The 15,915-nt window shown below is 42.4% G+C and overlaps 1 protein-coding gene across 4 annotated transcripts in view; it reads right to left on the bottom strand.

Annotated features, from left to right (window-relative positions):
• adisspa (adipose secreted signaling protein a) overlaps positions 1-10,459 on the bottom strand; it is a 12,915-nt gene extending 2,456 nt beyond the window's left edge. Inside the window, exons 1-5 of one of the 4 annotated variants that reach the window (XM_025908154.1) lie at positions 10,258-10,459; positions 8,691-8,849; positions 5,830-5,966; positions 5,339-5,492; positions 3,156-3,281 (exon numbers count right to left, since the gene is read on the bottom strand). In XM_025908154.1, the coding sequence (XP_025763939.1) occupies positions 3,156-3,281; positions 5,339-5,492; positions 5,830-5,966; positions 8,691-8,808 (535 nt within the window). In that variant the 5' untranslated portion in view covers positions 8,809-8,849; positions 10,258-10,459. Of the gene's footprint in view, positions 1-3,155; positions 3,282-5,338; positions 5,493-5,829; positions 5,967-8,612; positions 8,850-10,150 lie in introns of all 4 variants that reach the window. The other 3 variants (XM_005465360.4, XM_005465359.3, XM_025908153.1) reach the window with 3 other exon arrangements.
• Between the last annotated feature and the right edge of the window lie 5,456 nt (positions 10,460-15,915).

Here is a 15,915-nt window from a genome sequence, read left to right as displayed (position 1 = left end):
TTTCTTCTCACATGTTCATCACTCCTACTCTCACCTGGATTATTTGTTGGTCAGCAGCTCACTGCTGAGGGACATCTCAGACACTGAGATTCACCCTATAGCTGTCAGCGATCATGCTCCTGTATCTTTAACACTAATACATAAGAAGAACACTGCACCAAGTAAAAACTGGAGATTTAACACATCGCTGCTCAAAGATGAAGAGTTTATTAAATATTTAAAAAAAGAATGGACTCTATATTTAGACTATAATGACATTCCTGGAACATCAGCATCTGTCCTCTGGGAAGCAGCGAAAGCTGTGATGAGAGGTAAAATAATTTCTTTCTCATCACATAAAAAAAAAGAAGAAAACAAAAATATTCAGGAATTTGAAAAAAAAACATCAAATCCTTAGAAGAAGCCTACGTGTCCCACTAAGATCAGGAAACACTGAACAAAATACGCAAAACAAAACTAGAATTTAATGAAATTATTAATTAAAAAAACTCAATTCTTAGTACAAAGACTTGGCTTGCAAACCTTTGAATACGGTAACAAATCTGGTCGACTAACCAGTTAAAAATAAAGAAAGAAAAAAGAACTATATGTGCTGTTAATGATTTATCTGGGAACACAATATATGACCCTGAAAGAATAAACAACATGTTTAGGGTCTTTATACTCCACAGATAAACCCATCAAAAAATGAAACTGATCAGTTTCTTGATAACGTCCCCCTTCCGAAACTACCAGACAGGTAAGTAATAGCACTGGATTCACCGCTGACATCAGGTGAACTTCAGGAAGTATGCCCAGTAATGTTTTTAACATTTGTAATGTGTCTTTGCACCATTCAGCCTGAAGGTGGCGCTGCCACCGGCTTTTTTTAACCTTTCTCACTTCACTGCAAACAAAACAGTCGAGTGCAGCCCGAAAAAAGAAAGATACCGCTGCGTCATTGAAACTCGCTCGGACGTTGGAAGGTCACATTTACCCAAAACTTCTTTTCAAATGGGCCCCGTCGCCCAGCATTCACTCCCCCAGCCTTGCCGACGGATCGAAGTGAGTACTCCCGAACATTAAGCACGTCTGGGTCCACACAAGGGTTCCATCAGCACAGTGTGCAGTGACCAGCAGTCCAACAAGGGCGGCTATGCCAGCAGGAGGGTCTCTCGTGGCGGCCACTAACTACTATCAAAGGGGCATCAGCTCTACGTCCAGCAGCAGCTCTTGTGGTGAGGTCATCTCTTACCATCCAGGACTGCAGCCACTGGTGGTCCAGCTTCTTCTTTGATAAGCAGCCAGGGATGACCCCATTGACCGAGGAGGCACAGCACAAGGCGGGGGTCTCGGGTGTGGTGACGAAGAGTCAGATCACCTGTATTTCTCTGGAGATGGAGATGTAGCAGCAGGCAAGTGAAAGCATTGATGCGGGTAGCCCCACCTCCGTGTGATCCTGTGGTCTCTCTTGGTCCACGCCACCATACTTGATGTGGAATCGAACCATCAGCCAATGCTAGGTGACGGGAGGAAGTCGCGTTTACAGCCTTAGTTTCTGTTTTTCCTTTTGTACATGTCGTAGTGTGGCTGCATCTTCTGTTCTTCTAACCTCACTTTTTAAATTAACAACCAAAAATAACATTTAAAAAAGAAAAAAGAAGCAGCCAATAATGACCTCTCTGTTGGTGCTCGGGTCTGCTTTGGGTTTCTTGGGTTACTTGGAGTTTAATCCTTTTTAAATTTTGATTAACATGACAAAAAGTAGAAGAAGTGAAGCACTGTGAGTACTTTCTGGATTTACTGTACAAGTAGAAACTTTCAACTTCTCCCTCAGGAGGTCACTAACTAATAGTTTAGCTTTGTCCTGCTTTGTTTCTCCGTTTAGCCACCACCCAGCCCTTGTCCTCACACGCCAACATGTTCAGCAGATGTCTACGACCCCTGAACTAGCCTGGCTCTGCCAGAAGTCTTTTCTTGTTAAAAGTTCACCAGCGCCAGTGCTGCTCATCAGGGATTGCTTAATCATTACTGTTGCTGGTCTTTTTCTTATTATATGAAGTCCCTTAAAATGGTCTAAATTAAACTGTATGGTAAGGAACTTACAAATGTGCTGGGCTCTCCAGTATACAGCCAGTTCAACAGATGCATTTTAACTATCTCCTAAATCGCAGAAATCCAACTATACAGACGATGACAAAATTATTACGTTTCCACAAAAATGCTCCTCTTTGGCCAAAGAGCTCTAGTTTTGTCTGATCTGACCAAAGAATGCACTTCCACTATACATAATCTTTCCCCTGGTTGTCCTTAGCAGACTTCAGTCTAGCAGACCATTCCTGCAGAGGGCTCTAGTGGAGCTACAATCACTGACTTAACTAAGTCAGTCACTAGTGTTGTGGGAGTTGTTCTGGGGTCTTTACAAACATATTTTACTAGTTTTCTTTGTCTTCCTTCGTCTGCCACTGTACTCTGTACTGTCTGCACTGTGTGCCTCTCTTCAATAATCCTTCAATTCAATTTTCAATTCCATTTTATTTATATAGTGCCAAATCACAACAACAGTCATCTCAAGGTGCTTTATATTGTACAGTAGATCGTACAATAATAGATACAGAGAAAAACCCACCAATCATATGACCCCCTATGAGCAAGCAGTTTGGCGACAGTGGGAAGGAAAAACTCCCTTTTAACAGGAAGAAACCTCCGGCAGAACCAGGCTCAGGGAGGGGCGGGGCCATCTGCTGCAACCGGTTGGGGTGAGAGAAGGAAGACAGGATAAAGACATGCTGTGTGTGCTCACTCCAGTTCTTCACACTTTAAGTTCAAAGCACCATGGTAACTTTGTACATGCACTTCCTGATCTGTGAGCATCAACAATTGTCATTTTGCCTTATTCTGATTATGATTATGTTATTATATGTTATTATATGTGGAAACAGAAATAATTAATGCTTTATGAGGAAAACAGTTATGTGTAGAAATGTTATATTTAAGATTTAGACTAATACTTTTGTCCTACTGTTGAACACAGCAAAATTATATTTAGTCACATTTTACTTCTAGATGCATCTGTATGAAGCTTTAGCACTGTGTGTGTGTGTGTGTGTGTGTGTGTGTGTGTGTGTGTGTGTGTGTGTGTGTGTGTGTGTATCTGTCGGTGCATAATCACCTACCAATGACCCTGGCCTGGAGTCTGACCTTTAGACTGTTGTCTTTTCTCCCTCTGGTTACCATGGTGATCTCCTCCTGTTGCACCCCCTCCTGGTGAGTTCTGTACTCACATGTTACCTTTACACCTCCTAAAGAGAACGAGGGAGCGAGGTAGGAGACAAGTTATTCATACGCAGTTTATACCACGCTGAGTCCAATGAACTTCATAAACATCATTAATGCAGTTAAAGGAATATTTTAGCCCCAGATGTACCAACCCTGTGCTGCAGCATATCTATGGCTAATGTATCAAAGACTGCATTTAAATCAAGCAGCAAAGACCAGAACATTCAGCACTTCCTAAAATATCACTCCTAACTCTAACAAGCACAGACTCAGTAACTGTGATGCCGTCTTAACCCTGAGTGAAATTTTTCAAAGACGATGTTCTAATGTAATGCTTAAACAAATTGTAGACAGTCTTCTTCAAATGTTTTGCTATAAAAGGAAACTTTGAGATTGGTATTCGGCTCGACGGCCGTCTGGTTTTTTAGGTGTGGTTGCACAAAAGCTGTCCTGAAGTATTCTGGGACACAGCCAGAGGACAGACAGTTGGTAAGTGTAGAAACCAACAGTGACATCCAAAGCTTGAAGAACATTTTAGCTGCACCACAGATCTTTAAAGCTCGTCCTCAGAGACTCAGTCTGTTCGCTGAAAGCCATCAGTGCTTTCATTTCTTGTTATTGTACCTGAACACTCTTCTCCTTACCCTCCCTCTTGTCTTTTATGATTGAAAATGTCTTTATTCATCCAGGGTAGCCATTTTGGACACTGTGGACCAGCATGCCTATTACACACTGTGTGACAGTGGGTTAAACATCTACACTCCAATGAACTCATAGGAGAAACTTGCTGTTGGTATCTTCCCCTCTAATTACAGCCCAGTTCTTGCTTATCCAGCTGTTCCTGGACAGGGAAATTCAGGAATGTGGTTGATTTTTTTGTGGCTGTTCCTTTGAAGACTAGATCAATGCAGCTGCAATGAAGAAGAGGTGACTGGTTTGTTTGATTTAGCTCCTTTAGTGCTAAACCAAGCCTGGGAGGTGTTGAGCTGCTGCAGAGAGGAATCCAGCTGTTTCTGCTGAGACACTGGCAACAGCAGTCAGCTGACTCTTAATCTCAAACCTGTTACTGCAGTGCTGCGATGCTTGGGTCAGGCAGAGACATCTGTCGCAGCTGTACGGAGAGCTGAGCTTTGGCATATTTTTGTGAAAAATACAGACGCCTGCTGACACTGGCGAGACTCCACATAGGCTTCCAGGATCGCTTTTAACCCAAGATGGCTTATGCTCAATTTATTCACACGGGCTAATCAGTGTAATGTAATATGATCATTCAGTTATTCAGGGTTTTAATTTAGGTTCGTACTTTCAAAAATAGTGAGGTGTTACCAATATTCTCAGCACAGAGACGCAGAGTCAGCCACAGACAGCTGCCTGACACTAACGCCATCTTTTGGTTTCCTTTTTAGGTTTTTACTTCCTGGTGTTGAGAAATGTGACCATGCATATACATTTTCCTTAGGGTGTCTTTTGTCCCGTCTTCCTTCTCTCACCCCAATCAGTCACAGCAGATGGCCCCGCCCCTCCCTGAGCCTGGTTCTGCTGAAGGTTTCTTCCTGTTAAAAGGGAGTTTTTTCTTCCTGCTGTCACCAAAGTGCTCGCTCAAAGGGGGTCATATGATTATTGGGGTTTCCTCTGTATTATTGTGGGGTCTTTACCTTATAATATAAAGCGCCTTGAGGCGACTGTCGTGATTTGGTGATATATACATTTGAATTTCAAAATACATTTCTTGGTTACAGACAGCTCGTGTGAAAAGATTCCACAGAAAGAGGAAACTTTAGTCCCAAAAAGTAATAACAAAAGTGAGGATGCTGCTGGACAGAGTCTAAGGACTAGCATGACCTGGATAACTGACAACCTACAAACTTACTGCTGGGCAGAGAACCTATCCCACCGTGGTCACCTGCTCTGTGCAGCTTGAACCACCTTCTGTGACCAAAAAAAAAAAAAAAACTAGACCTGTGACTTCTTTAAAGTTATGATAAAGTATTTGTAATAGCCCAACAGTCTGCTCCACAACACCGCAGGTTAGAAATATGTGAAAGCGTGTCCTGAAGTTTTCCTGTACACCTATACTTACCCTCCAGTGTGGAGTTAATACGCTGGACCCGCAGGCTGGGCGACCTCCGAGATGGAGAAGAGGAGGGAAGACATGAGAGCTCTTTGCCCAGTGTGGGGACATCTGGGACAGTGAAGACAATCTCATAACAGTGGTGGCTCTTCAGGAAACCAGCCTTGACAGAGGAGCCACGTGTTAGAGGCAAAGAGTAGAAAACATTGGATCAAATAGCACAGAAGGATGTGGGCTAACACAGACCGTGGTGTCACATTTTCATGGCTCAGTTTAATGTTGTTTTGTTGTTTTTGTTGTTCCACCTTTCCTCAGTAAATGTATCCGGACGAAACATCCATGAACACGTGGAAATCAATCAAATCGTAAACCAGGAGACTTTCTCTACTCATTCATGAAAACACCTTGTGGTCATTTTATCAACACTTCACCTGAAAAATCGCTTACAATGATGAAATCATGATGAACAACTGTGTTCATTTCACGGTGTACAGACACACCTTCACCAAGTAGCTGCCATCCTTCTCTGAGACCGCAATGAGCGTAGCCACGTTTGACTGGCCATCTCTCCGTGTTGGAGAGCCAGGGGGCTCGTCATCGTCAGGGAAACGCACCCCACCTGCTTTGGACGTAGAGCCTGGGGACAGACAGGTAACATCAAACCATGGCAGCAATAGAAATGAACACAACTGCTGTCAATGTGTTTGCTGAGATGGAGAAAAGCAAACAGATACAATCTGAGAACACAACACCTACTGTAATCCAGATTCTTACTCTGGATGGCATTACCTTGGCCTCCAGTAATGCTGTGAGGAACCTTGGAGTCATTTTTGACCAGGACATGTCCTTCAACGCACATATTAAACAAATATGTAAGACTGCTTTCTTCCATTTGTGCAACATCTCTAAAATTAGAAATATCCTGTCTCAGAGTGATGCTGAAAAACTAGTTCATGCATTTATTACTTCCAGGCTGGACTACTGTAATTCATTATTATCAGGATGTCCTAAAAACTCACTGAAAAGTCTTCAGTTAATCCAAAATGCTGCAGCAAGAGTCCTGACAGGGACTAGAAAGAGTGAGCATATTTCTCCTGTTTTGGCTTCCCTTCATTGGCTTCCTGTTAAATCCCGAATTCAAAATCCTGCTCCTCACATACAAGGTCTTAAATAATCAGGCCCCATCTTATCTTAATGACCTTGTAGTACCATATCACCCTATTAGAGCACTTCACTCTCACACTGCAGGCCTACTTGTTGTTCCTAGAGTATTTAAAAGTAGAATGGGAGGGAGAGCCTTCAGTTTTCAGGCCCCTCTTCTGTGGAACCAGCTTCCAGTTTGGATTCAGGAGACAGACACTATCTCTACTTTCAAGATTAGGCTTCAAACTTTCCTTTTTGCTAAAGCATATAGTTAGGGCTGGACCAGGTGACCCTGAATCCTCCCTTAGTTATGCTGCAATAGACGTAGGCTGCCGGGGATTCCCATGATGCATTGAGTTTTTCCTTTCCAGTCACCTTTCTCACTCACTATGTGTTAATAGACCTCTCTGCATCGAATCATATCTGTTATTAATCTCTGTCTCTCTTCCACAGCATGTCTTTATCCTGTCTTCCTTCTCTCACCCCAACCAATCACAGCAGATGGCCCCGCCCCTCCCTGAGCCTGGTTCTGCCGGAGGTTTCTTCCTGTTAAAAGGGAGTTTTTCCTTCCCACTGTCGCCAAAGTGCTTGCTCATAGGGGGTCATATGATTGGTGGGTTTTTCTCTGTACCTATGAAGCGCCTTGAGGCGACTTTTGTTGTGATTTGGCACTATATAAATAAAATTGAATTGAATTGAATTAATGTCACATTATTAGGTACACATGTTCCGCTGCTCATCACAGCAATCCAAACATCTAATCAGCCTTTGACATCAGCAGGAACTTAAAGCATTTAGACAAGACGGCCTGCTGGAGCTCAAACTGAGCATCAGAGTAAGGACGAAAGATGAACGTGGCATGGTTGATGATGTCAGGTGGGCTGCTGTCAGTATTTCAGACATTGTCAATGGGCTGGGATTATCCTGCATAATCATCTCTACAATCACCAAAGTTAGACAAGAGGAGACTGACTCCAACAGCCTCGACAGTCACCAGATTTCAGTCCAGCACAGCATCCTTGGGATGTGCATGAAAGGGAAATTTGGATGAGCAGGAATTTGGTTGAAAGCATAAGTGCAATGCTGGTCAGTATTCAGGAAAGTGAGCGATCTAGAGCTGTGGCTGACAAAAGTACAAACTGCTCAAGTGAGAAGTGCATCAACACAGTAACAAATGGAAATCTTTAGTAGTGAAGCATGTGTAGAAACAGCAGAGGTGTGTGTGAAGACAGTGAGATTGTTTGATGTGGGTGAGGAAGTGTGTTACTGATTTGAGAACCAATTAAAAGTCATGAGATTGACTTTTGTGCTGTGAGCCAGTTGAGCCAAAACAACCTAAAGAATTGTAGTAAAACATTTCAGTTCCATTTTATATAGTGGCGACTCACAGCAACAGCTGCTTCAAAGAAACATCTGGATGGATTATCTGCTGGACCAGTGCTTCCTACAGCACAGCACCAACTGTAACTCATCAGCTGCAGAACGACGCAGCACAGACACGATGTGATATTCCCATGTCTGTCCCAGTTAGACATTACAGCTTTCTCTTTAACTACAGTTTGTGAATCAATATGAAAAATATTTCCAAACTGTTTGTAGCGCCATAGCACACGGACCGATGTGGTACTTTTCTACTCTGCTTAAGCACTCAGAGAACAGCTGGTAGCAGCTGTGGCTCAGCAGACCATCGACGAATCAGAAGGTTAGATTCTGCTGCTCTTAAATTGCAAAGAAGAGCAGAAGGTTGATGAGAATCTGTGACCAAAGCAACACAACCGACAGACTGACCAAAGGACCCCATCATTTTGATTCACTGATGCTAAAACTTGTAAACTACATGACATAACGCAGTCAGAACATTTTGATGAGCTGGATTGTTTTTAATGCTCATTTTCAGTGCAGACACATATTTTTAGAAACATACAGGAAAAAACAACAAACACAAACAGAGCCGTTAAAAGCACAGTGAGAAAATATAATGTGCTTTCTGCATTTGTCAGGCCCTCTGCTCATTAAAATCACCTGTACTGGGAACTACTTGCCACTTTATCACTAAACGGGATACAGCGCCCCCTGGTGGTTTCAAATAAAGGCCAGTCAAAAGTAGCATTCATAAACACACAAGCAGCATCACACTCACCTTTTCTTCCTGTTGCCATGGTGATGTGGTTAGGATTTAGGTAGAGTTAGACAAAACCTGAGTAATGTCATCACTGACCTGAGTATGAGAGCACAGGGAGACAGAGAGAGCACGGTGTCACTGCTGGCTTGATAGTAACAGCTCTGTGGTTGAAGTGGAACAATACAGACCGATACCACACGGTCTCTTCCTCCATGTCCTGTTTTTACTGTAGTCCATTATATCCCACATATAGACCTGGATGTGAATACCAGTCAAATATAATCTGTCATTGATTTGTATTTTTTCATCAGTCCAAGACCACAAATTGATTATTTGAATAGAGTACAACTGCCACTCTGATTTTTAAAGCTCAGTCACTGCAAACTGACCAGGACCGCGTCTCTAGCTCTTCTTCATGACCTGCAGCTGGTCTGATCTGGAGAACTAAGAAAAAACAGGAGCCGAAGTTCATTTAGATCCATTTCTAACTTCAGCTCACAGCAACAGCCTTGTAAAGGAAAAGTATGTGCAGAGATAAAACTGCAGCAATCAGATCATGGTGACAGAAAAGAGCCACAGGACGAGCCCTGGAGCCATGGGCTGGGCACAGAGAGCAGAGAGGGGAACAAGAACAAGAGCGCACAAAAGTTTGCTGTTGCTTTCAGCTCTTTTCAGTAGTTTTTCTACAGAGTCAGATAAACACACAACACGGAGACATGCACAGCACATGACACTGTGTGCTGTTCTGCCCCTCAGACAGGTGAGCTGTCAGGTTATAGAGCAACCATCCTCATAAACTGTTCACTGCATCGCAGATTATGGGTTGTCTTATTTCACTGCTAGTGAAAAAATATATGTTCCATGTATTTATTGATATTTCACTGTCATATTGGCTTTTTTATTATGGCAATTTTTGTTTTTTAATGCACATGATGGTAACAATGAAAACTCTTTGCTGCCACAAGTTTTCACTGTTGTGTGGTCTGATTATCTTTTACCAGCACTGATATCTCCTCTCTTCTACTATGTAAAGCTTCCCTACTTAAATTACAATAAATAAGAAATATTATTTTAAAAAATGAGTAAAATTCAAGAAATTCAACTGAAATGAGTTTTGCCACATTGAATACTCGATATTGTAGCCTGTCCTTTAAATTATCAGAGGCTTTCTTCTAATTCCAAGATTATCAGTAACAATTACAACATAATAATCCAGTGATTATTTGTCTTACAATACAATTAAATGGATTTTTGCTGCAGTGCTTCATAAATGAAGCTGGATCCCGTACACGCGCTACACACACACAGAAAGCAAAAAGGTGAAAATCGTCTGTGCTGTTTTTATCACAGCGTGTCCTGAAGTCACAAAGCTTTTGGATTCACTTTAATATACGAGAGCTGAAACATCTCAGTGTCACCGGAGCTTAAAGAGGACAACACCCATCCTGCTCAGCTGTACGGAGGGAAGCAGGCACCTGAGGGCTTTGTAACACCGGATAATAATGTGCTACATAACCATTCGGGATGCATAATAATAAAAGCACAGTGCTACTTACAGGAACTGTGTCGACCGGTCAAACACAGATCCACACCCATCCAGTCTGCATCCTGCACCAACCTGCTGGTACAGCTAAACACACGCAGTCACATAGGAAGTACGTACCGCTTAGCTCAGATCATACGAGCTGCGCGCTTCCCGCTCCGGCGTGCGTCTTTGGGAAGCTGGCAGGATGCTGCTGTGCTCTACATGCACACTCACGTGTCCCCCGCGCGCGGCCTTCTCAGCGGACACCCGCGTGGAGTGTAGCAGACAGCCACACAGTGGGCACAGATGGTCACCGTTACATAACAAGGCGCGTCAGATGGGTCCAAATGACCAGTTTCCACCGCGGCGTTAAGGCCTCACATATGTAAGACTCAAAGCAGAGTGTTCCTGGTAAAATGTCTGTTTCTACTATTTCTATTTGTTATTTCAGGATTTTACTTAGAAATGTTAACTGCACAGGATTGTACTGTGCTGTACTTGTCCTAAATCTTGCCACTTACATATGATCAAACCTCCAACCTTGCCATTAGTAGATGACCTGCCCTGATCTCCTGAGACACAGCCATCCCATTTATGTAGAATGTATGATTATGTGAGTACTTAGAGCAGGGGTCGGCAACCCGCGGCTCCGGAGCCGCATGCGGCTCTTTAGTCCTTATAGTGCGGCTCCGCGTGGTTTGGGAAAATAAATTAGAAGTATTTCGCTGAAGTGTATTTTATTTATGTTAGTTCTTTTAAACTTGTAGTTGTAAATTGGAAGATTATTGTGATATTGAAATATAAATATGAAATTATATTCTATTATTTTTTCCTCGCTCAATATAAGCGTCACACTCGCGGAAGCCGGTATTCCCGCCGAAACGCCGTGCATTTATCGAGACTTTCAACCCCGGGTAGGCCAATTATGGATCTTCGGATCCACATTATGTCAGCAGCTGCACCGTGAACTATGTTAAAGACAAACACTGCTCACGCCTCACAGACGACAGATGACAGCTTACAGTCCTGCGTAAACTGACTTCGCACAGCACCGATTAGCAGACGTTGTGCGCAGAGGTTCAGGAGCAGAAGTCCCATTGTAAACATACCACGGCAGACCCGACGATGTTTGCATGAACGCGCTTTTCACACGCGGTTGCTGTACGCATACAGCCGGCTGTAGCTTCGCAGCTCACAGCCCGACACACACCACCAACACAACAGCACAGATAGCGCAGACTTTAAGGCGGCGAGGCGTGATTGCGGGTGCCGCTCAGGTGCGTCCGCCTTCCCTGCAGCAGCGCTGCAGACCACGCCCCCGCCGCACCATTAACCAGGTAAAATACATATTTAGGCAGAATTTTGCAAATATCTATTTTCAATTTTTCAGCAGCATAGTGCTTTTTTACCAATTATTTTTTAAAAGTCAGGTCAAGGCTCCAAAAGCCCAAAGGAGATATAAGGGTGGCGGCTGACAACAGTTTTTGTTTGCTACATGGATCATTTTAGTTCAGCTGGGTGTCTTTGCTTTTGTTATATTTCTTTAAGAGTTCAAAATGTGTTGATTACATAAATAAAATGTAATTTTCTCTGTAGCACTTCATGGATTTCATAAGCAGCACACCTTAGTTGTTCACACAAAGGTAAAAAACAATATATACAGTGTTATCTTCATTTTAGATGTCAAAAAGTATTTGCGGCTCCCAGTGATTTCTTTTGCGTGGAAACCGGGTCCAAGTGGCTCTTTGGGTGTAAAAGGTTGCAGACCCCTGACTTAGAGGTACTCTGCACAACCTGAAGATGTGCTAAGTGAGTCAAAAGTCACCCAAGGTAGGTACAAATCTGTCAGTGGCACAAACACAAACAATGACTTCTTTTTTCACTTCATTAACCCTAGAACACTATCGCTATAAATAGGAACACAATCACTAATGCCGGGTGATTTTTACCTGATATAATATGACCAAGAAAAATTTCTTGTCATCAAAATATATCAAAATATGACAACACATGACAAATTAGAGTGGTCTTCTTTTATTTTCAACTGTGCCACGTCTAACAAGATGGAAAAATAGTGTCATGGGTGGACCCTAAAATAGTGCTCCAAAATTACAGAAAAATTAGGAATTCAAGAACAAAAAATAATGACACTGGAAAGCTGGTCTTTGGTCCACCCATTGTTGGGACATTTGAGACTTCCCTGGTGAAGGCACAGTCTCCTTCACACGCTAACAGCGACAGGAGAAATCATGTAAATGTATTTGCTCGGGTGAAAATCTCCCACTGAAAACGTCCAGATGAACAGAATCAACCTTTTGGGATTTCCTTACCTGGATGATTGAGAGTGCATCAAGACATTCCAGAACAGAGTTAGCTGGCTCCGGTTACTTAGAGCAGTCTTTCTCTGGTTGCTCAGGTTGTGGTGTGGGCAGAGTCTCTAGGGCAACTCCTACAGATTCAAACTGCTCCAGCTCAGTTTGTGAGGCGGCGATGGAACCATCTCAGGGATTCCCTGCCGAAAAGTAAAGTCTCTTTACTTTGACCAACATTGAAACTCAAAACTAATTTTCACTATATGGTGGCTGAGACGTCTGAGATGGCTTGCACAAACAGTGGGAGAGTGCAAAGTAATAACTTATCTTTACTCTCAGTGGAGGTAAGTTCAGAGCACCTGGCAGTCCAACAGGCCGCTGCTGTGAACCATGCTTCCTTTCCATTATAGGCTGGAAGACAGTATTGTACTGGCTGCTGCAGCATCGGCAGTGATCCACATGAGCTCAGTTGCAGAGCTTAAGAAATGCGTTTTTCAACAAGGCTGCCGATGCTAAACAGTCTTAAAAAAGACAAGAACCAGGAACTATAAAGGAAAACACATTTAATCTATGATTTACTTTAGAATTAACTGAAAGTAAAAACTAAGAATATGTGTCTCATGGGCTGTCAGAATGGGGTCATTAGGCCCAGGTACGACAGCACTGTGCAAAACACACCTTAACATGAAAACACAGGGAGAGCAGACGGACATGGGGACATGACCAGGGAGACAGATGACAAAGCACAGAGACGAGACTGGACACAAAAGAGAACTAATGTAATAAAACAAGAACTAGAGCTAGAAAAGAAACATTTAATCTTTGATTTACTATCAAATTAACTGAAAATAAAAACTAAACATGTATTTCTCATAGCTCCTTATGCCCAGGTACAAAGCTACAGTATTGGGCAAAACACACCTGAACACAAGCAAGGTAAAGATATAGGAAGGAGAACTGAAGGGAAAATACAAGGGAAACATGACTATCAAAATAAAATAGGAAATAACTAGACTGGGAAATATAAAACAGGACTGATACAGGAGGAGAAAGGAGGAGGAGGAGAAAAATTAACAGATAACACTCTGTAACCAAAACTAGAAACTTATATATATATTATGTTGTGAAATCTGTTTATGTTGTCCTAGTAAGGCTACCATGGGGGTGGCCACTAGAGGTCGCTAGAATACTGTATGTGTATATGTTTTTCAGAAAATTGATGTAGCCATGTACACTGCTGCTACAGTTCAATAAAAGCGATTCGTCCTGAAGAACCCTGCGTCTTATTGGCTCCAATCATGACATATTATATTTATTCTCTCCCTTTGATCATGATTATAAATTAATTTTCATCATTATCATTTTATCCTAACACTCGCAGATTGTCACATTTATATGAAACCACAATGTAATGTATACTGTACACAAAACATATACTGCTGGATATCAGATTCCATCAAATACCAAGAAGAAAACAAAAGGCAGCCCCTCGATGTTTTATTTTGAAATCATGTGAAAGTAGCTTATGTCCTGTGGAAAATGTAAACATACACAGTAGCTTACAATAACAGCACTAAATAAATAAATAAACAAAAAATGAAATATGAATTTGAAAGTTTCGCGTTCCAAAGTTTATTCAGACTCCAGGCTTAGCTTACTTTAACGGGATGTAATCTGTAAACCTTTAAATGGGCAACAATGATTAGTTTAACAAGGGTTTTACAAGTGTGGGACAATGACTATGTGATTAGATACAAGTGAGCCGTAGATCTGTGATATTCCTGCTTTTATTTGAACAGGCTGCTCTTCCCAGTTGTTTGATTTCTCCAACAATCTTCTTGCCAGCATCAACTTCTAATTTGTACCGAGTGATACAGCGAATTCAACTCATCAGCTTCATCTCTGGCCTCATGTTCATCCCTGGACTGAATCCTGTATGTTTCCTCATTCAGTCACTTGTACCTTTCCTTTAGCTTTTACATTTCCACCTCTGTCTCCCTCTCAATTGTATTTTTGCATCTCTTTCTGATATCTTTCTCGTATTTCTCTCTCCATTTTTCCTTTTCTCTTTTATGAAGCGTTGTTTCTCCTCTTTAAATGCCTTCTCTGTTTTTTGGAACATAGACATTGTACTGACCATTACACCTAGCCACAAGTTCCTGCAGGTCTGGGCTTTCAATTGAGTTTTTTTTAAGTTGTTCTCCGTGGGTGGAGAGACAACCATGCTGTGTCAGTGGATCTGCCCAGTTTGATGACCACCAAGAAGATATGGAGTGCTGGAGAAGCGACGAAGATGAATTGGCATACGTCTTTAGTTATTTCGTCCATGTCCTACCTGTTGTCGAATAGGCTGAGGGTGTCAGTAACAGCAACCCGCTGCCCACCCCCTGCATCTTTGCCTTTAGAACATTCTACAGTCACCAAACTTGTATTCAAAGCACTCATGACCCAAAATGGTGTTTCCAGTAGCACTCTTTCTGTTTCCTGTCTTTCCCACAATCAAAACTCTCACCTCCTCATCATTTGTCCTGATTGAAACTCTATAAAAGAATATGCAAGACTAAATAAGTTTCTACATCAGGCTGAACATGCAGAACTGTAACCCATTCACCTGGTCACTAGAGGCTCATCTAGGGTTAGGAAGTGTTTTAGTCTACCCTGTTATACAGTTTTGTTTGTCTCAAACAACCACGTGGAAAGCTGACTTCATATGAAATACATCATTTTTTTGGCATCTACTAAATTCACCCACTGAAGTAGTATAAAAAGGCCCAGTTGTACAGAACATATTGTAGCATCTTTAGAAGATATAGCGCGAGAGTCAGTTACTGTTATTTTGTGCAATATAAATAAACTGTAATTAAACTGAATTAAACATTCGTTTGAAGGTAATTTCAAAACTATGGCAGCTTGTTCCAAGTCAGCAGTGGGATTTGTTGGTATGCTTTATGTGGCAGCTTCAACAATGTAGGTGTGGAACAGGGTTCATTGGGACTGTTGAAGTCAGGAGGCGGGAGTTGAAGAACTCATGGGGCTTCTGCCAGGTGTTCCCAAACACACCCTCACTTTACGTTATGTGTGCCTGGTCCATCCATCCTCCACCACCACTTGATTCAACACATCACCAGGTGGTGATCAGATGACAGCTCAGCCTCTCTCCCGAGTGTCCAGAACATACGGATGATATGAACACATAAATCATCAAAATGCAACCAAGCGTGTCCTGAAGCCATGTGCACTCATGGGCATCCTCACGTTCAAACATGGTGTTTGTTAGTCCAATAACAGAAGACCACTCAGGTTCAGATTAGTTCCTCCCAATCACACCTCTCCAGGTCTTACTATCATCGTCCCCATGGGGCACTGAAGTCTCCCACTATGAGCAACATCAAGAAGGCTAGGCACCTTTAGCTATTGTTCACCCTATCCCAGCCAGGCTCCCCCAGTAACACTATCCCACACAAGGTAAACTGTTCCCTGGTGT

This window comes from Oreochromis niloticus, linkage group LG6 (assembly GCF_001858045.2).
Source record: "Oreochromis niloticus isolate F11D_XX linkage group LG6, O_niloticus_UMD_NMBU, whole genome shotgun sequence".
Classification (NCBI taxonomy): Eukaryota; Metazoa; Chordata; class Actinopteri; order Cichliformes; family Cichlidae; genus Oreochromis; species Oreochromis niloticus.
This window is presented reverse-complemented; position numbering and strand designations above follow the sequence as displayed.